This window comes from Mesitornis unicolor, unplaced genomic scaffold (assembly GCF_000695765.1).
Source record: "Mesitornis unicolor isolate BGI_N332 unplaced genomic scaffold, ASM69576v1 scaffold10782, whole genome shotgun sequence".
Lineage (NCBI taxonomy): Eukaryota > Metazoa > Chordata > Aves > Mesitornithiformes > Mesitornithidae > Mesitornis > Mesitornis unicolor.
The window spans coordinates 40,650-62,677 of NW_010171273.1; the positions used below are offsets into that span (position 1 = coordinate 40,650).

General features: G+C 37.0%; 1 protein-coding gene across 1 annotated transcript in view; it reads right to left on the minus strand.

Moving 5' to 3' along the window:
- ITFG1 (integrin alpha FG-GAP repeat containing 1) overlaps positions 1–22,028 on the minus strand; it is an 80,493-nt gene that overhangs the window by 34,917 nt on the left and 23,548 nt on the right. Inside the window, exons 8-10 of the mRNA XM_010179988.1 lie at positions 19,682–19,740; positions 17,093–17,174; positions 1,434–1,528 (exon numbers count right to left, since the gene is read on the minus strand). Coding sequence (XP_010178290.1) covers positions 1,434–1,528; positions 17,093–17,174; positions 19,682–19,740 — 236 coding nt within the window. The remainder of the gene's footprint in view (positions 1–1,433; positions 1,529–17,092; positions 17,175–19,681; positions 19,741–22,028) is intronic.

Genomic DNA, 22,028 nt, shown 5'->3' on the forward strand with positions numbered 1-22,028 from the left:
TGACATAAGAGCACCTCAACTACTTAACAGTGAAATGTAAGCGGCCTTTTACAGTGACACAATCAGCGTAAGACGCTTATCAAATGTGTGAGATCTCCCCTGTGACCAGAAAGCAGTGCACGCATCATGAACTGAGCATCCCCTTGCTTTATGCAAAAGACATGACCTGTAAATCAAACTCTCCTGCAACACTGTGTATTCAGGAATAATCCATTGACTTGATTCTGTGATCACAGGGAATTAATGTTAAAAAAAAAAACCACCAAAAAACCAAAAACCAACAACCCACAACTAACCAAACACAGTATGCACAGGAAAACACGCATTTCTGAGAACAGAGATGCCAAGATAAGAAGGCTGAAAGAGATATATTACTAAATTTAGAATTACTTACTCTTTCTTACACTGATTCTATATTCCACCCTAGTTATACTTCCCTAACTGACCAGTAACTGTGTGCCTTCCTTTCCAATACAGTATTTTTCTTGCTAGTAGAAAAGTATGCTATAGCCTGTGCTCTAGAAATTCTGATTCTTTAAAAGAGATCATCTACACTATAAACTTGGGCTGCAGATTGTAACAAGAAGCACCTTATCAAAGTGTTTACTATTCCTTGATCAAACAGTACATTCAGTTATAAATTCTGAAATATAGATCAGAGAGGGTACTACTTACACACACAAAAAATTCCTACTTTTAATCTGTTAGTAAAGGAATAATCAGTAATTCATAACCTGGTTAGAAACATGTATGGCATATATGATAAATTTCTGTGGGTACACTCAGTGGGTTCTGCTGTCAGCTGTAAGTAAGCTCTTTATAAATCACCTTGGCCTTTTAAGGCACCAAACAAACGTTAGATTAATTTATTGTAAGCTGTATTATAAAGCACAGCACTGTAAATACTTAAAACAGATTTGCACATACTTTAAAATAACTGTATAGTAATCTGTTACATGAATTATACTCATATAATAGAAGCTGAAATAGTTTAATAGAAACCCAATCCCGAAGATACACAGCCTAAACAAGTCTTCACACACTAGTTAGAAATTTACTTAATAACAATCAAAGACACAGTAGGAATAAGGGGTAAGAAGTGTGGGCTGGTTGAACTTGTTATGTGTGTGTATATGTGTACATAGGTGTGCAAGTGTATGTATTTTTACTATAAAACAACTCCCTAACTTAAACTGAAGAAGCTTATTTGAAATAATTAGATCTGTTTCCAACTCTTAACACAAACTTTGTTTGTCATCTCGTGCTAGGACCCTTATTTTTTTATATAGGTAGTAAATAAATCAAGTATCTTATATGTAATAATTACAGCTGAAGAAATTTCTTTTTTTTTTCCTGGTATAATTTTCCTATTTCATGTTATTTCATAAAGCACAGTACTTTCTTTTACCTTTGCAATTCCAAACTCACAATACCTGATCCAATCCTAGCTTAGTTAAGTAGATGGCACTTTTTTGACATGCTTCATCTTCACAGACTGGTAATAAATGTTCACTTTGTCCATCCCCATCTGTCAAAGAGAAAAAAAGACCGTCAGCTTTGTAATTGCAAAATCAAGAAACCTTGTTTGCAAGAGATGATCAGGTGTGAATTGTATTTTTTTTAAAATGTGAAAAATTCACGAGATAAACTAGACCTTTTCAACCCAATAATCTAATTTGGCTCCTTTGTTTGAAGATTGTTGATGTATTTTCATCTTGACCTGTAGAGAAAGTTTTAAATTTTATTTTTCATGATAACATGATATATTTAGAAGAGCAAGTGCTTAGTAATTTACTTGATCCCTGTGTTTAGTTGGGAAGAAAAATACCTTTAATATAAGCCTACCATCACAAATCTACCACACAAATTTATTTAACTTTCTGAACTAGTTTTAAACTCCTATGCTGTCAGCAAGACTTTAAGAAGAGTCACAAGTTCACATGTAGTATGTTAATCTATAACATAAAACAAAAAGCAACACTGGAAAGTTGACTAATGCAATGGCTAACAAACTCCAGGTTTACAGAAATAGGCCAATCTGAGTGATCTACATGTTTTCAGAAATGCTCCTCAAGCACCTCTAATCCATGTAAAACTTTAGGTTAACAATGATGTTTTAAAGCAGCGATATCTATTTGCACATAGAATTCTGACACACACAGCATATAAGGGAAAAAAACTAAAATAATTTACTGCTCATTATCCACTCCAGGAAAGACGCCTATGGTCACGACCTGACCTTGCAGCCCTGCCTAGCATGTTCAGAAATACACTGCCCTCTGACTACGAGATATACCACCACGAGTTACCTCGTATGGGCTGAGAAGACCAGAGAAGTAACTGAATGCAAGCAGCCAAAAGGCAGCAGCTAGAATTGCTGCATTAATGCCCACTGGTGCAGGTCCTGATGGTAACCAGATGTGACTTGCTAGAGAGGTGGTATGCCCCAAACCAGGGAAATCTCAGGGAATCTGCTTTTCCAGGCTATGAATCAAAGCTCATAGTGTAAGAATAAAATTCATCTTTTCAAGTTGCCTCTTAGCCCATACAGTTCTGAGGAGCTTGGTATTAATATTTTAAGTGGATTTTGTAAAGTTACTTGATGAAATCTTAGTTAATATGCATAAACTAGATCATCTGCCAGTCACTGTACCGCTTATTCATTTCTTAATATACTACTGACCATAGCCTAATTGTTCCATCATACTTTATTTGCGCTATAAGAAGCGCTTTCTCAGCCTGCCAAAATATATTTCTATGAAGCTGAACCCCATTTCAGTATACATATACACACACACACATCTATATATATCTGTGCATAGTTAACTTTTCTAGGTCTCTCCCTTATTACATAAGTTGGGAGATGGAAAGTAGGGTTATAAGAAGGAGGAGTGATGAAAATATCAGACTTCCCCAAATATCTCCAAGTGATAAAGCCAGTCACCTTCAGTGGCTTCCGACATCCCATCTACCTCAGGAATTATTTTACCTCACCATTAAACCGCTCTCAAAGTATCACGGCAGCTCTGTTACCAAGGACAGACAATTTAGGATGCTGAGTAGCCCAGGTGGTAGAAATCCAGTAAGTTCACATTGAGAGAGATGGGAAAGGAAATCACCACTGAATAGACACACTACCATAGCAGCTACTGAATTTGACCAGTTTGAAATCAGTACCAACTTTTGAAGTTATTTTCCTTCGCCATCATTCAAGAACATAAATTAAAACATGTCGCTCACTTTAAATTTTGCTTACATGAACTATAATAAAGTACTGTTTAGGCAGCAGCCTTTTTCTAAACTTAAAATGGGAGAAACTGTTTAATTTGGAAATTATAAACTATGGAAATTCTGTTCTAGCAAAGCCTTCAATATTAAGTTGCAAAGATGTAGGTGTTCTGCAAAATATAAAATTTAAATTAAGCCCTAATCTTCTAATCACATTTATGCAGAAGTTTCAATCTAAAGTAATTTTAGAAGATTTTCAGTAACACATGAGGACAAAGAAGCTTCAAGTACTAACTTCTTGTCTTGCTCTTTGTTAGTTAGAAAGGGACATGGATGTTCTTGTTTCAAATTATGCTGTGGAGCAGAGGAGAACATAAAATGTTTGATTCCACTTAAATTGCAAATGTTCATCTTGTTATGCTGATAACTCGGTGTGAAAGTCTTGGTAACTAATACTGCAGTCCATTGACTTAAACAACGTACATAGCTTTGAAGAAGAATGAAACTATAGGGCAGGAAGAAGGACTGCACTTTCACATAATGTGAGACAAAGCCACCACCTGACAGATGCCAGTGTCCTAAATAAACTACAACACTAAGAGAAAGATTTCATTAAAATCACAGAAGGCTAGGGGTTGGAAGGGACCTCTGGAGATCATCCAGTCCAACCCCTGCCAGAGCAGGATCACCCAGACCAGGTCACACAGGAACGCATCCAGGCGGGTTTTGAATGTCTGCAGAGAAGGAGACTCCACAGCCTGTTCAGGGCTCTGTCATCCTCATGGCAAAACATTTTTCCTTACGCATCAAACAATACACCTTCACCCCTGCAACTGACAATAATATGATACATAGTCTACATTAGAAGGACATCATTTCCCTAGTTTCTTTGGCCAGAACCAACAGATCAGTTTACCTAACTTTGATTATAGGCTCATGTTTTCAGTTGCAATTTTTCAATACTGTGTAACATGTGTTTAAGAATCCAACAGTTAAAAAATAAATTTGTAAGGCAAGAGAAAAATCCGTTGGAAATTTATAGTACAGTTTTAAGAAAAAAAGTTTATTTATAAAATGAATTTTGTCAGGAACAATCCTAAAGGCAAAGAGTCTCAGGGGTCATTCTTAAGCTCACCTAGATCTCAAATTATTGCTGTATCCACCCTCCTAAAGTTTTTCAGAGATACATATCCATCTTATGTGTACTGGACTGGTGTGGGGGGTTTTTTGTTTGGTCTGGCTTATTTTTTGCTTGTTTGTTTTTTCACTCTGTGCTCAGCTGACTTTAAAGATTACAAAGAAATTATATACAAATATATTAGTCCAATAAATTAGTACAATTAAATTTGTCTTAAGCATAGATGTCTGAAACTAAATTTTAGGCTAAGTTCATGTGGTTTTGTGAATTTTCAATTCCTTAAATCAGTTAGTACTTTAAAATTAGGTTTTTAATTAAAGCAATTTTATATGGCTGTACAAAACTATGGCTTCCAGTACGACACTTATTTTGAAGCGATAGAGGCTACAGGGTTCAATGAAAGGTGACCACATGGTGAGGTGACTGAGGATGCTGAGCTGTCTGAAAGCGCTTCTGGTTCTTTCCCCTCCTCCTCCGATGTGCATGGCTCTCATCACCTGATTTAGCTCTAGAATGGCTCACTAGGGAATGAGGTAAGAATTAGCACCAACACATCGGAGAAAGTAGAAATACACGAGCAGGGAAAGGAATGGAGGGGCTTGCACCACATCACTATTGATTTTTTAGTGACACACGAAAACTACCAGCTGCCAAAGCAGGCATTAGAAAGTAGAATCTAAATAAAAGCATCTTCTGTAAAACTTTATACTGTGAATGAGAATTGTGCCCATTATTGCTGACTAACACAATGACGAAGAAGAACTTTAAACCAAACATTCGTAACGTTTACAATATACACGATAATGGACGCTTTATAAGTAGTTTAAGAAAATCCACAATTAGTTAAATACTGTATTACAGAAAATCAGCAATCCAAAGAAGAAAAGACCGACGTTCTTCATCTCTATCATACTATTATCTCTTACATCTTCTCTAGTTTTTATGTTTGATGCACATTTTACGATGTACAGATCCATCTTTTACTTTTGAGGTTATTTGATCAAAAGCAATTTTCTGAAGAAAAATCAGAGGTTGCAAAAAATAGTAGCACATTATACAAATCAGCTGCAGCAGTTAACATTAAATAAAAATAAATATTTATTTTTTTTACCAAACCCACCTAGACTACTGGCTAAAACTGTAGAATAATTTATTTAAATAGAAATCTTGCATCCATCTCTGTTCAGAAAGCCCAAGAAGACAAAAAATCTTCCCAAAAAACCAGTCCTAAGCACAAATCTCAAGCAATTCTAAAGAATCTGTTTCACTATCCATTGCCTTTTTAAACTGTCCTTACCTGCAATAACGGGAAAGACAATGTTTTCTGAAGCTTTTGCAAAGGCACTACGTGAAACCAACAAATTGATGCAGCAGCTTTTCCAGTTTTGAAAGAAAATAAATTATTCTTTATCCTTATGTGATTCTCACCTTGGAAGCACCTGTTGAAATGTAAACCTTTGGCAGAACTCTACTACCTTGAAGACCACACAAAAAAACCCCAGCAGTTGCTCATGGAGGAGCTCAATCTCACTAACAACGAGCTTACCTTGGACCTACAGTAACTCTTCTCATCTTCATGCTTGGTTTCAATCTCAATTTAAATAATCCTTCAATTTTAATCTCTAATCTTGAATTTAAATTCCTCTACAAAGGAGGATGACAGAAATTAAAAAGTAATGTCATTAGCACATTTGCTGTAGCACAATTAGGTATTCCTAAGTGACAAAACATGCACTGGTGACAATGAACCCATCAGACCAGCCAAAGTAAGCTGCACTAGCTTCAGATTTAAAAAAAAAAATACGTGGAACGTGTTTTAATAATGTGTTTTAATAATGTAGTTTAGCCTACACCTACCTAGGAAATCTATTTCTGGAGATCCTCTATAGTCTTCTCTTGGCTTCCACAATTCACTCGTCTACCTTGCTATTACTGTACAGACTTTAAACAATCTCAGTTCCAATTGCCAGAAATCTCAAGGTTATCCTTACTTGCAATTTCAATGTGCTTTGCACTAGATGTTGCTAAACATACTCTAGACTCCAGATGTCCTTTGCTAGCACTGCTCAATTAAACCATGTTTGACATACAAAAAGCCCCTCAGCTCTTACCTAGCATGTTCTCAACACACGATTCTGGCTCGACTGTGATACTACAGAACTACACGGTTAATAAAGATCACGTTTTATAAGCAGTGGAAAAGGCTAGAAAAAGAACAGTCCCACATACTCATCAGCTGCAAATTAGTGCTTATGTCAAAATATGTAAAGACAAAATTAGCAATCTTATGCCATCTAGGAATCATGTGAGAATCATTACTTACAACTGCCTGTTCACTGTATTTCAAAGAAAAGCTATGGACACAAAGCCTTCTTCCCAAGATTTTGCTCACGTCTGCAAGGTGCAAGCAATCCAGTCCAGAACAAGAGTAACCCAAAAAGACACAGATTGTGCAGATCACTGGGAGCACACACCATACCGAGAGATTGTATGAGAAAAATTACTTGCATCTGAAGTTTTAACATTGATTGAGAATGTTCACGGTTGCAAAAAGCACGGCTCAAATCTTTTCAATCTATTCTACAAGTAAATTGAATGGCAGAAAGCAGAATAAAGACTTCTAAATCAGATTAAGAACAACATAATGTTATGAAAGAAAAATGCAATGCTAACACACCGTAGCATATGCACACATTTTAAAACAAATGCACAAATAGCAAACGGTGCCTCAGTGGTTAGTCTGAGAGATTCATTGACCCTGAGGTCCCAGTATCTCACTGAATTTTACATCTACAGGTAGATGTTTTGCTGTCTGCTAACTCGTAACAGTGACACCAGAGTTTGTGTGTTTGTTTTCAGCTCTGACAGTCAAGAAACTGCAGTTGCAGGTCTGGTAGGGTTAGGCCTTTCAGTTTGAACCGACTGATTTATCATTGCACATTGGCATAGACTTTTTTGTGATGGGGAAAGAAAGAGGAACGTGGTCAATTCTGTCTTACAACTAACTTATCACCCACACCTATGCATAATTAAAGACTAATATATATAAAGTAACTAGGCTGAATAGGCAAATAGGCAGCAGGCCCTACAATAAAGACAGAACGTAGCCCTCCACTACCAAATTGATTTAAGAAAAGACTGCTAGTGAATTATGAAGTTCTTTCACACCTTAAGAAAAAAGGATACATACATAGCGAACTTCTTCCCAAACCAAGATCTATCAGAGACACGCTTTTAAAGCAAAAAATGCATATAATTTATGTAGTGTGAGTAAACATAGGCAAAAGATACTCAATCCAAATCTCCAAATTCCTTTTAAAACACAGAAAAAGGTGCCAGAAAAGTGTTATTTTCTAATTCACTTCAAGGGTTAGTACTTTCCAACATTGGCTTTGCAAGAAAAATGGAACCTGGTGAAATGACAAGTACCATGGTCACTCAATTCAAAACCGGTTTGTAGTACAGCAAGATAAAGTTGTAGTTACGAGGTGCAAAACAGCTTTTGGTGGGTATATGATCCAAAGCTTTTACTTTAAACAGCCATCTAGTTCTGCAGTAGTGTAATCCGACTTCTGCTACTTTAAAAACAAAATGGAATTAACTTTTTTTTTGAGATGACAGACTGATTATTACAAATTATCACCGTTGTGTTAAATGAAAAGAAATTATTTTCTGGCAAATAGAAATAAGCTAATTATACAGGCTAAACCAGTGAGAACAGTCTAGCTGTCATAATTCTGAGTCTGATACTACATAAAAGCAAGACACTTCATAGATCACAAAGCCCTTCTGCCTTGAGAGCCCACCGTTCTGAGCACACATTCTGAACTGGCCACGGTCTCTGGGTTATTACAGAACTTCTGTCGGTGCACTTTTCCTACTTCCCTTCAAAACGGTGAGAAAAAAACCTGTCCTCGATATGGTACAAAAAAGCCAAGACGTTTTTATCTGCTGTTGAATAAAGCATCTCGTTTAATACATCCTAATGAAGTTTTATATGCTTTTGATTTCACTACACATATAGCTTGCTCACACCTCTCCCTCATGGCTTTGAGAACATGAAAAGTTCTCATTCTTTTCACATGAGCCTTTCACTTAAAGTTTCTTTAGCAAGAAAATAAGGAGGAAAAAGCTCTCTTACGATAGTGTTCAAAACAATACCCTTCTGGGGCAGGCAAGGTGGCTACAATCAGTGCAACAGAGTTTGCTATTGAAACAAAATAAAGGTTTGTTTGAAAGCCCATTACCTTAAATTTATCTTCTGAAGTAATAAAATGATTAGAATTCTTTTATCACTCTCTGCCTTTAGGTGTTTAAGGACATGGCCATGACAGAGACAATTATCATAAATTACTAAGATAATTACTCATTATTAAAAGAATCAGTGTCAGCTGCTTTTAGAAAATGTCAATCACAACTTCAAAAAACAAATGCAGACAGCTTTTGCGGATGACTCAAAGTTCTGTGGACATTAAAGATATCCCTACAACGCTCTCCTCCACACTAAATAAATTCTGACTTTAAGTCTGTCTATAACCTTCCAAAGAATTCATATTCACACCTCCACTGCAAGAAAAGCATTTAAACACAGCGTGCCAGCAAACTGCACAAACAGACTTCCAGGCTGCATCTGATCCAAAAGCGCACTCTTCTATCTTAATTGGAAACACCATTTCAAATGGACTAACTGGAATCCAAAGAGGGAAAAAAATAGATTAATTACAAAATGAGAACCCGGCTGCACATTAAACAAGCAGCAGCACTGAAATTCCTGTTGTAGTTTGTGCTGAAAACTCCTGCTTCCAAGTGTCTCATATTCACAGAATCACAGAATCACAGAACGTTAGGGATTGGAAGGGACCTCAAAAGCTCATCCAGTCCAATCCCCCTGCCGGAGCAGGAACACCCAGATGAGGTTGCACAGGAAGGCGTCCAGGCGGGTTTTGAATGTCTCCAGAGAAGGAGACTCCACAACCTCTCTGGGCAGCCTGGTCCAGTGCTCTGTCACCCTCACTGAGAAGAAGTTTCTTCTCAAATTTAAGTGGAACCTCCTGTGTTCCAGCTTGTGCCCGTTACCCCTTGTCCTATCATTGTTTGTCACCGAGAAGAGCCTGGCTCCATCCTCGTGACACTCACCCTTTAAATATTTATAAACATGAATGAGGTCTCCCCTCAGTCTCCTCTTCTGCAAACTAAAGAGACCCAGCTCCCTCAGCCGCTCCTCATAAGGGAGATGCTCCACTCCCTTGATCATCTTTGTAGCCCTACGCTGGACTCTCTCCAGCAGTTCCCTGTCCTTCTTGAACTGTGGGGCCCAGAACTGGAAGCAATATTCCAGATGCGGTCTCACCAGGGCAGAGTAGAGGGGGAGGAGAACCTCTCTCGACCTACAACCACCCCCCTCCTGATACACCCCAGGATGCCATTGGCCTTCTTGGCCACAAGGGCACAGTGCTGGCTCATGGTCATCCTGCTGTCCACCAGGACCCCCAGGTCCCTTATATTGTTAAAATAGAATCTACAAAGCCTGACTGCACAGCTTGGAACTACCTAACATTACACATTGAGAAAGCTCGTATGGCATTAAACCTTCACATGCTAACAAGTGAAGGGGGGTAACGCTAATGAAACAAAGCCACTTGTGTGACTAAACTTTGGGTGGAGAGCTCTTGTTATATTAGTTATGAACACTGTCAAATAAATACTCAATCCTGAGGAGATTAAGTTGTTCAACCAAGAATGAAGAAGCAAGTGGCACGCGCACCGCTCCTCAAATTTTATTAGTGGGAAGAAAGTGAAGTAATTCTTAATGTACAAACCCCTCTGACAAAAATTATGATGAAAAACCTTTTTTTTTTTCCCCTCCTCTCCTCCAGGAGATGTTGCATTTGTCAGCAACATGTGAAAGAACTTTGAAAATATGGGAAACAATGGAGATGGACGCTGCTTTGGAATTACACTTGAAACTAAGTGGACAAAAATATCTTTCTGTATCCAAGTCATAATAAAAGACTTGAAGAGAAAGAAATAACAGAATTAGTGTTTATATTTTAGAGGGAGTCAAGAACGCAGTTCAAGTTACTTCAGAGTAGCATGTGTCAGTAAGGCTGTGACTCCAGCCAGTCTCAGCCCATCACACGGCACTCGCGCAGGTGCCAGGACCTGCCAAAATGCTCTAAAATATTTTGCTCTTGCAAAATTTGCCAATTTAATCCCAACTACATGTTTATTGTATTATTTATTATTTACTGTGCCAAATTCAAGGAAAACAAGAACTGTATTAGTGAAAATATCCCTTGGATACCCAGCTACAATTTAGTGGTAAAGGGATAGGAAACATTTCAGAAGTGTGGGATTTCTGTGGATGTCATAGCAGGACAGATGCCTTAAGGATCAGGAAATGCAGCACTTCAAATAGCAAAGGGAACAATATGAAATGATGGTATATGCTAAATGACTGTGTGATAGGAAAGAACAGTAAGGATGAGATGCATGCAAAAATAATCTCCCAAAGGTGGCAAAGATGAATTTGAAAGAATTTGAGGCCATTGTATTCAAAAGCTTCCTAGGTGGACTTTACACAATTGCTTCAAGTTAATGTCTGTTCTATTTTCAGATCCACATCATGGCTGCAGAAATGAATAATGAAGTTACTAAGGCAGACAGATGGAGTGCAGTCTGTAGAGCTATGTGATCTATTTATACTGAACATAAATTTACACTCTTTTATTGGAAGGGGGAGGAGGAGTGGGAGGTTTGTTTGTTTTCTTTTGAACTTAAAGGAACTGCAAAGGAGTAACACCTTGACACCTCAGCTATGACCATAAAACTCACAATACAGGATAGTAAGAACTGTAAAAAATGATAGAAATTTAAAAGCAGGACTAATATTAAAACCAAAAGGTATCACTGAATAGCACTGCTGGTTACCAATTAACATATAAGACAGATACAGCCTCTAAATACACTTTCATGGATTTAAAACACAAGTGGTAATTAACTTGGAATGTTTCTGTGCATCACTGTTTCAGATGAACTGAAGTGCGTATGTTACTAAAACAACATCTTCCTTTTCTAAAGTCACTCAGAATTCTTTATTGCCATCAGCTTTTATATCTTTCTCAGCCAAAATGATCACAGTAAGAACAGTTTTCTGCATATGCAGAGAGTTCAAACACAGAAGTATTGGCTTCCTGCACCTTACGGTTCCTACGGAAATCTTTTATTGACTACAGGAGCTCCAATAACTTTTCACAACACAGTGCTCAAAAGACAAATGTTTTACAAAGGGATTATTTACCGAAAAGCACCATTATGGTTGGACTTGATCTTAAAGGTCTTTTCCAAGCAAATGATTCTATGATTAAAATCCTCCTTTGATTCATAGCTACTACATTTGAGAATGAAGCATTCTGAAGGAAAAAACTAGAGAAATTCAGATGCTAAAACAAAGTTGAAACACAAAACTAAAAGCTACAAAACTGAAATGCAACTGCAGGCAGAAAAGCAGCACATTTAAGATATCATCAGCTGCAGGATAATGAAAATCTATTTTAAACAAAAAACTTTCACCAAAATGCATTTTGCAGTGCAATGAATGGCTTAAAAAAAACCCCAAAGGTGAGGCTCTCTGTCAGTCTGCTTAAACATAATTAATGAGCTATCATTTCCTATGAGAAGAATGACAATTTCGACCATATATCATACAAGTAGTTCACATACATGAAACAGAGCCATCACTTGGTAGGGAGAAGAACAGAGAAGATGGTCTTAGGATTATTTGTCGGGTAACTGGACTTTAAACATGAGAAAAACTTGAGTTCAGGTCGCCAAAAGACTTGCATAGAAGTTTAACAATCCCAATCCATGCTCTGTCAAAAAGTAAGCAAGTTTGCATCATAAGAGTAAATACAGACTTTATAAATTAGGGAAGACCACAGAGATGAAGACTGAGCAGCAGCTAAGAAAATAAATGGCGAGTAAAAGATAAAGAACTGAGGCTCAGCTGGCTACATGCTACCTTGAGAAAGCAAGAGTTGTATTGTACTTACTTACGAGGACACTATCAACAGCATGTTCCAGTTTGATTTCAAAAGAAGCTGTTTTTTATTCTCTTTACATACAGGCCACAACAAATTTCTTTGCCTAAACTACGCAAAATCAGTGACTGATTAATCAAACTTTCACATTCTTAGCTCAGGTATCACAAAGGATTATTTATCCATCTCCGTTAAACCAACTGAACCAATCATAGTTGGATAGCAGTGATAACATGAACTTTCCATAAAAATGAATTAATGGACTGCATAAACAGCACAACATTCTACACTAATTGTTTCTGGGTCACTACTTAAAAGAGCTATTTCATTAATTTTCAACACAGCAAGAAAATAGCAGGTTTGTGTGTCCAAAATATGGTTCACATTTATCTAATCACTAAAAGAAAATTGGTCATTTTCAGAATGTTCCACTGAAATCCTTACGTTTCTTTAACAAATACAAAATTTTCCACTATTTTAAGTGACAATTATTAAAACGCTTTAAAATTACAATTATTTATCAGAATTCTAGCCAACATCTATGATTTCCTCTAAAGACAGTACAAGCAGATCTTACAAAAAGCCTCTGCTAGCATACAGATAACAACAGAGGATTAATCATTTTTGCTATAGCAACCACTGCACTGCAATTACCACAGTGACATGAGAAGAATAGAAAAAGTAATAATGAAGAGCTCTTACTCGTTTGGAGCAATGTGTCAGCCAAGCAAGTTCAGAATTCACTAGGGCCCAGTTCTGTTCACCTTAATCAATTGAAATGCCATTTGTAATAAATATGTCACAAAGCATTTCTGATCTATTTTTTAAAGGCCAATACAAATGTGTCAATTGCTCATTATCCTTTGGCGAGGTTAATGGACAAATCATTGCTACCACGTAACAGAGGAGACTGCTACTTAGTTTTGAGGTTCCAATTTAGACAAAGTCTAAGGTCTATTATGTCACCATAAATATATATACACATGCTTTCACATATTTTTCCATTAACATATACACACACACAGAGGTATACACAGAAATGTAGTAGACCTGACAGATACACGTATACAGTGTACATTTGTGTATCTTTTTTACCAAAAAATGTGTCTTCATTATTTGATTACTTCAGGAACACTTGCTGCTAACATTACACTAGGATGTGACACTTACTCATGAGTCACCTAATTGTTTTTTTCCAGCTCCACTTATCTAAATAATTTCCACTTGATAGCTGTTGTTCAATCTGCTTAGTTTAACAAAGGAAACCTTACTCAAAATTAATTGCCTTTGGAGATTCTTAGTCAGTATCTTATTCAAAGCTCACCCATTTTTTCAAATAACAGGTAAGTACTTATGGCTGGAAAAGGTACTTCAAATAGAACTTTTGGAAGCAGGAAACAAGGTTAGACAAAGTCACCTTTTGAAACAAACCATCTTTTGCTAAGATGTAGGTATGATCAGCACAGCCTGGACTGCAGAAGTGCAAGAGCGCACAGTAGGAAGGTGGGTGTGAGCGAGCGGGCGGCAGCACCAGTGATGTACTCCCACGCTCACATCTGGGCTTGACATCATTCCAGAGTCAGGTATGCACGAAGTTCAGTAAGTGAGAAGTGGCAGAGAGTGAAAGTGCAGAGAAATATGGAATCCTTTGAGACCTTTAGCGAATGGCAAGGCTGGCACATCAGCTATGAGGTACAGAAAATGTCAAGAAAGGGGAAGAAGAGAGAGGCAGGCAACACAGAAATAAGACTGTAACAGGCTGTGAGTGCACACCGAACGTGTTTCCAGTCACAGCAGCCGTAGCCCAGTGCCAGCAGTGAAGAGGCAGGCAGCATGCATACAGCAAAGGGAGAGCACTATGGTATGTTATGCTTAGTGCATCACACATCACTTGGCAAAAACTACTTAGGTAGAAGGTAGTGCAATCTTCTAATGCATCTCATTTTACATTTTCATTGTGCTACTTTGATTTGTTGTGCAATGAAATTTCTTTCAGGCCTCATTACAAAGAGCCAAATTACTATTTCAGACTGCAAATCATCATACCTTAATTTCCTTTGACTTAAGACAATCAATATTTCATCATTTTTGTTGCTTTAAAAGTTTTTTTTTCTCCTACCAATTACTGTATAACCACTCTTACACAGAACTATTCAGCTGTAGGTAGGATTTTTTTGATAGTGGTGGGGTATTAGTCAACTTCCTTCAGCCTGCATTTCATAAAGAACATGGAATGTAGAATTATATCCCTTCATTTCTTATACATGTTGTTTTAGTACCATATTCACTTCAATATTTCCTAAAACTTTGTTCAATGAGAAAATAACTATTTGTTGCCTTTATTATTTTGAATCAATGCTGGGAAGATGAAGAAAAAAATATTTATGCACTACTCAATTTCATACCCACTGTTGTAACAGAAGAAAGATTAAAGTCGAACTAGTACTCATATAGTAAATTTGAAATCATAGTTATAAGTATTTCGATAGTTGTCAGAATAAACTTTGTTCCTCTATGAAAACACACGCATACATTTATAGCGCTCCTTTCACTCTCTTAGGAAAAATAATGGGCAAAAAGACCATCAAACCAGTTCCCACCCTTCACCCTGGGTGAGCTTGAGTGGACTGGCACGAAGAAAAAGGTGATGGTGTGTACAGAGCTGATCAGGAAGAAGAAGCAAGACCCTCATAATGCAAGATCTGTGCTGGGTGTTCTCTCAGAGATGAAACGGCTGAGAACTTTCAGCGTAACCAGCTCCAAAAAGTCAGCTTCTGAAAAGCTGGCATCTCCTCCCTTAGGTGATACTACTGATTCCTGGCCTCTCTATGCGCTTTGCAGTATATGCTGTTTCTCTACATTTATTTGCATGCACTTCTTAGGTCCCTGCACACATTTTCTCCCATTATATTAAATCTTACTAGAAAGATTGCTCCACTGTTGCATCACACGAGTGCACTGGCTGTGATTTTGGTGCTAAGTAGCAAAGCAGGGTACCAAAGAGCTGGTGACGACTTCCAAAGGGCAGCCCTCCGTGGCTGCACTGGCCATACCAGCCGTTGTGTTTCATAACCTTGGCTGCACCAAACCCCCCAGTGTACTGCACTGCCATAGCACCATGCGTCAACTTATTCACGTTTTCAAAATTTTAACTTTAACATTTGAACAGTTCCACTTTGCCTTGCTAGGATATCCCAGGGTTTATTATAACTCCTTTAATTATGATAAATGTCTAGAATTACAATATATGATTTGGGCTCATTAGGTACCAAACACAGAGATTAAATTATCCTACATAAAGATTTCTTTCCACATTGCCATCATTAAAAAAAATAATATAAAAAACCCAAACTGATTTCTACTTAATACCTATTGAGACACATTATTCAGAGCATCAGCTTGGAAAACGGTTACAAAAACCCCAGCATATTTAAATGTTTAACTGCAAAAAAAAATTAGTATTCTATTCTTTCCTTCAGATAGTCTACACACAAGTGTTTATGTCTGTAGATAACCAGTACAAGATTTTACAAAAACTTTTACATATACTTGAGAAAAGGTGTTGAACATTTCACGGGAGAACCTGGAGCACTGTTCAGCTTCTACCTTATTTCATTTACTGTAGAGCTGTAAACCCATCCACAGTTGCCAGCTGAGGATCCAAGGATAATGAACTATCCAGCTCAGGTGTCTTCAGTTACCCATCAGGAAACAGCTTTGCGAGAACTATTAAGAATAGTTCAAAGTGGCAGCGCAGTGCAAGAGAATCGGACTCAGCATCTAATACAGAGTCTGGCTTTTAATGTAAAAAACCATCATTTTCTTTAAAACAGATTTTAAATCAAAATGATGCAACAAGGCTACCATTTGGCAACATTTAAGACAGGCTCAGGCTCACCATTAACAAGAGTGTTGTACGGATATAGTAAATTAGTTCTTTAAGAAGCTGTTTACGCGCACTATTGTCAGTAGAACCAAGCCTGTGACACTTTCCCTTGGGTTGCAAAATTCTTACTTAATGCACAGAAAAAAAAGTATTTTTCGGACTACAAAACTGACATTTCCTGTTCGTAACATGACACACACACTGATAAGACACAGTTGACTGAAAAAGTACATTCTAATAGAAAAATACAGGCCTTCACTAACCCTTGCAAAAACTATTCATATGTACATCTAAGTTTTTCTTCTGTCCAAAAGTATTACAGATTTCTCAATTACAACCATTCAGATTTTACAAGGTTTAATTAATCTTTACACAAGTCATTTAAATTAATTTACGTTTTGGCTTTATTAGCTTGTAAAAGTGGAGAATTTATGAGCACTTACTCAAATAATGTCTTCTGAACAAGATTAGAGGGAAAAACCAAAATAATGACAAAAGTAAGTTTGGTGCTGTACCGTGCCTCAAAGCAACAGCACACGTCCTTGGGCGTGCCACTCAAAAGCAGATCCATGCAATGCAGAACATGCGGGAACAAGCAAAGTTGAATTTAGTTGAACTTATTAGCAATTATTCCCAGAGAGTTCAAGATTTACAGTGAAATACATACAAAACCTTCAAGAAAAAAAGTTTAAGAAAATGAATTTTAAAGCTAAACATCTTTCTTTGTTTTGTGATTTAGAGCAGCTAACCAAAATATGGAAAAGAAACACATTCGGGACAGTTTAGAAGAATCAAACTCACCAAAATCTGCAAACACGGACTGTCCAACAACTGTCACACCACTAGGCGCTTTCTTACTTCCAGCTTGAGAGAAGTTCCCATCCTATCAAACAAGACAAAGTTGATGGCTAAACTGAACTGTAGACCAAGTGATAAAGTTTGACTCTTGAACCAAAGAAAATACACACTGATAAAAAATGTTTAAGTAGATTAAATAGAGAGGAATCTCGGCTATGGAAAAAAATGCACTCTCTGAAAAGTGGGACTGAGTTTTTGCATTTCTAATCCTTCATGGAATCATATAGAAATCCAGTAACAGTAATATTCAGATACAATTGTCCATATATGTTGCTGCGTTATGAGAAAGAGATGCATTATTTCAGCAACATAATCTAAATCGTAATTAAGTGATTATGAATACTAATGTGCATTTATACATACTGACATGTGATTTTACAGATATATGTCATATATAGAAACGTACCTGCACACCTGTTAAAAATAGCTTCTGATTTTCCTTCTAATTAGGAAATAACTTGATTTTACATTATGTCTGCTTTAGATCTTGTTTAATTGTCCATTATTAAAACCTAGGCCTGCAGAAAACAATACTCCAGTATTTCATCAGCAACACAAGAGAAGAGCGCTGGATCACCGTTTATTGTAGAACCAGATCAACCTTGGAACAAAACCATTCAAAATGTTATGGTTTTGTAACTAAGCAAGATGACCTAAGGGTCACTTTTCTAGTTGCTACAGTCAGCTCGGATAAAGTGCTGTGCTCACAAGGATACGTAAAGCCATTGAGGCAAATGGTGCTGTTTCGTGGGTTATGTGTAGTTGTCCACATTGCTTACTCACATCACATTCAGTTTGTAGAGATTAATGCCACTGAAGATGCACCTCTGGAGACAGTTAGCACATGGACATTTGTCTATATATCTTGACCTTGACACATAATTTATAATGCCTTGATCACCACATACTAGCTTTAGCTGAAACCCGTAACAAAGTCACATCACTTTGTTCCCATGATTTAGAGTGTTGTAGTCCTTACAAAAATAAAAAATCACAGTTTTCCTCAACAGAAAACTGACTCTAATATTCAGTCTCAGTAAACCTGGACACTTGGTTGACTGACTGCAAATAAAAGAAATCCTTCTTTCTGAAGATAAGCAAATCTATGCATGCAGAACATGTAACGTATATTTAGAATACACAGAGAGTTTAGAAAATCCAAAATTCCTAAGACAATTAAAAACAAAACAAAACACCTATAGGAGACAGGTCAAATGCCTTATGTAGTCACTAACACTCAATCCCTCAAAAATTAAATTCATCAAAGTCAAAACTGCTTCATTTTTAAGTCTATATAAAAGCCAGAAATATGGAATTCATGACCTGGTGCTTAAAAAAAAAAAAAGAGAAAAGGGTGTCCAGTACAGCTTTCATTACTTTTTCCTAAAAGTCAGTATTTGAATATCTGGGCCACATTGTCACAGATAAGACCACATCTAAAGCGACTCACTGTGACACAATGGATCAATTTTCAGGTAAATAGAGCCTCAAAAAAACTTATTCTTTAGCTAACAAGAAACACATTAAGCACTTTCTGTTACAACAAAAAGTAAACTTTTAACATACACACAGTAATATTCTTAACCCTTTTATATAACAGATTTAGTATAAACGACACAACTTCAAATCAACTGATTTCATTAATTCTTATTAACAATGAGGTTCTTTACACTGACCAGGTTAAGCAATATAAAAGCAGAATCTTGATAAATAAATAACAAAACAAAATAATCCATTGATCTATTTCTCCTCAACCTTGAATTGTATTTGGTTAACATAGGACTCGGCATTTTCTCAACTGCAACTTGCGTGCCTGTGATAACGGTCACAAGTGAGACTTTTTTGAACGTGTGTCCCACAAAATCTTACTTAAGACCTGAAGTCATAGTTTTAAGAAAGCTTACTTAAAGAAATAAAATCTTTGAGAGAGCAAGAATAATAAAATCTGACCAGCTTAAACGCCTCTATGCAAATGCACACAGCATGGGAACAAAAGAGGAGCTAGAGATGCGTGTGTGCCTGCAGGACTACGGTGCCATTGGCATCACCAAGACATGGTGGGATGGCTCCTATGACTGGAGCGTGGGAATGGATGGATACACGCTCTTCAGAAAGGACAGGCAGGGGAGAAGAAGAGGGGGTGTGATCAGCTGGAGTCCATGGAGCTTCACCTGGGGATGGATGAGGAGCTGACCAAGAGCTTATGGGTTAGGGTTCTGTGATTCATAAATCACCACGCTAAGTGTCAGTAACCTCCTAGAACAGCTGGTGACAAACCAGGAGTCCTGCTGAGGCGCATGAAGGCAGCTTGATTGATTTACTTAGTAGTCATGTTAAAAAATCTGCACAGGAACTTATGCTGAGTAAAAGATCTCCTCCAGTGATATCCTGCAGTCTGAATGCAATAGTGCACTTAGTGCCTCTTGAGTTCCACTCCTTCCTGAAGCAAGGAACATCAAATTCCTTTTTGTTCCCTCCCTTTAAATATTTTCTGTGTTTTAACAGAATGGTTATTTGGGTTTTATCTCTTACCTTATTTACCCATGTCTCAAACCAAATGTTCTGTGAATTTGATGTAGTAAGGAACAAATCTGCAACGAAAAGTGTAAAAGAAAAAATATCTAACATTAGACTACACATAAAAATATTTGATCGCAATAAAGATATAAAATAGAACTTAATTAAAAATATATTACATGTACTTTATAAGTTATAAATATTGTATTCCAGCTATGTTTAGATACATATAAACATTACGCAAGAAAGATAAAAAAACAACCCCCCTCAACTATTTTCATCCCCACACTCTCCTGTATAAACAAATATACTTTCTGCCCTCAACTTCTGCATTTGTATAGTTTACACAAAAATTAAGTTAGCCTTGCATGAGACAGCAAGTGCTAGATGTTATATATCCACAAAGGCCTCAAAGCTAGGAAAAAAAAGTATACATAAGTTATATTTACAATATGTCAAAATTAAAAATAATAACACACCAATCATTCTTTTATTTTGGATATGTTGAATATTGCAACAGATATACTGTTGAGGGGAGGAGAAAAGGAGACGGAGAAATATTTCAGGCTTCCTCAACACAAATTCTCTTAAACATTAAAATAGTGCAAAAGAATACTTCAGAGGATTTCTCTAAAAATACCAACTTAAAGGGGCTTATTCATTTTTCTAAATTGTCATTTAGGAAAACACTCGAATTAGGAAAATGGGGTAAAAAAGCTTTATAAAAAGAGGTTAAAAAAGGGGAGGGGGGGTGTTAGAGAAAAAAAAACAGCCTAAGGGGTCCAGATTTTAAGAAAACTACTCTTTTGCATTTAAGCACTTGTTTTCTTTTTCATTGTCCTCCTTTCCACCCTGCAATTTAAAATATCACTATTTTAGTTTGAACACAACGGTTACTTTGTAGGCAGAAAAAAAAAAGTATCAAAAAAAGAAGATATATTAACACTTTACCCTGAGGAGGCTTACTGAATAAGTAGGTGGACTGCTGTACAGAGCATTACAAATGGCACAATAAGGGGTATTGTCTTCCAGGAAAAAAATCAAAACCAAGACCACATACACACACAGAAAAAACCCAAACCAAAGATTTTGCTCACAGGTTTCTTCCCACTCCCCTGCTTGAAAGTCATACCATTTAATTTTAGTCCCCCGAATACCTGAAATGGCAATTTCCTTTAGAGCATACACATGAAAAGAATGACCAGTACATAAAGGGTGGCTGCCAAGAAGATGGAGACTCCCTTTTCACAAGGAGTCCCATGGAAAAGACGAGGGGTCATGGACACAAGTTGCTTCTGGAGAGATTCTGACTGAACTCCAGAAGAAATTCTTTTACCATGAAATCAGACATTGGAACAATCTCCAGGGGAAGTGGTGAATTCCCCTACACTGGTCAGTTTTCAGAGTCAGCTTGACAGGGTGCTGACTCATCTCATTTAAACGATACTGTTACCTTGAGAGGTTGGACTGGATGATCCTTGTGGTCCCTTCCAACCTGGCATTCTATGATTCTATGATATTGCGCTTCACCAGAATTAATTAAATTAATACTTAATTGACACTTTAGTATATATACGTAATTGTATATATATTTATTGTATATACACTTTATTGATACTTAAACATTTCTTGATGGCAAGAGATAGAAGTAGCAGAAACAATCTGAAGATATCATACATGTAACTTAGAAAACATAAACTTGCAAATTTTAACTTTGCATGTAGAAGGAACTTTGTGCAATATTGTTTATTACCAGAGTAATATTAATAATATAAACCAGAAAATATTTAAAAATTTAAATACATTCACAGGAGAGGAAAAAAACCAAAACATGGAACAACAGGATCCTGAACCCAGGCCTAGATGCCACTAAATATTTGAAAAATGTTTTTGAGGTTCAAGTAAGTATTTCATGTCAGGTTGTGGTATATTCATGCTGTAATTTGTACTACAATTGCAACTACATATGGGCTACCTTGCATACAGATTACACCACGATAGGTTCTTTAAGTGTTACATATAAATATCGCAGGTTGCCCAGCCATTTTGGTTGGCACCAGAACTGTTTTCCCTCCACAGCCCTGACTCGGTTTCCCCACTGCAGAGCTGACCTCTCGCCTTTAATTGCTAAATCAGTCCTCCCTCTGCAAGGAGAGATCTTTAACTCAGCGTTCCCTCTGGTAATGCTATCTTTATACGTGTTTTGCGACTCCATCCCATAATTAGACAAAATGGCACAGCTGCCAACACAAGACATAATTCATCCAGTAGTATTATGCTAGAAATTCAGCTCTGAACGGTTGGTTATTACTAGGTTAAATAAATGCATCAAGTTTTTACGCAACACAATTATGCTTCTAGG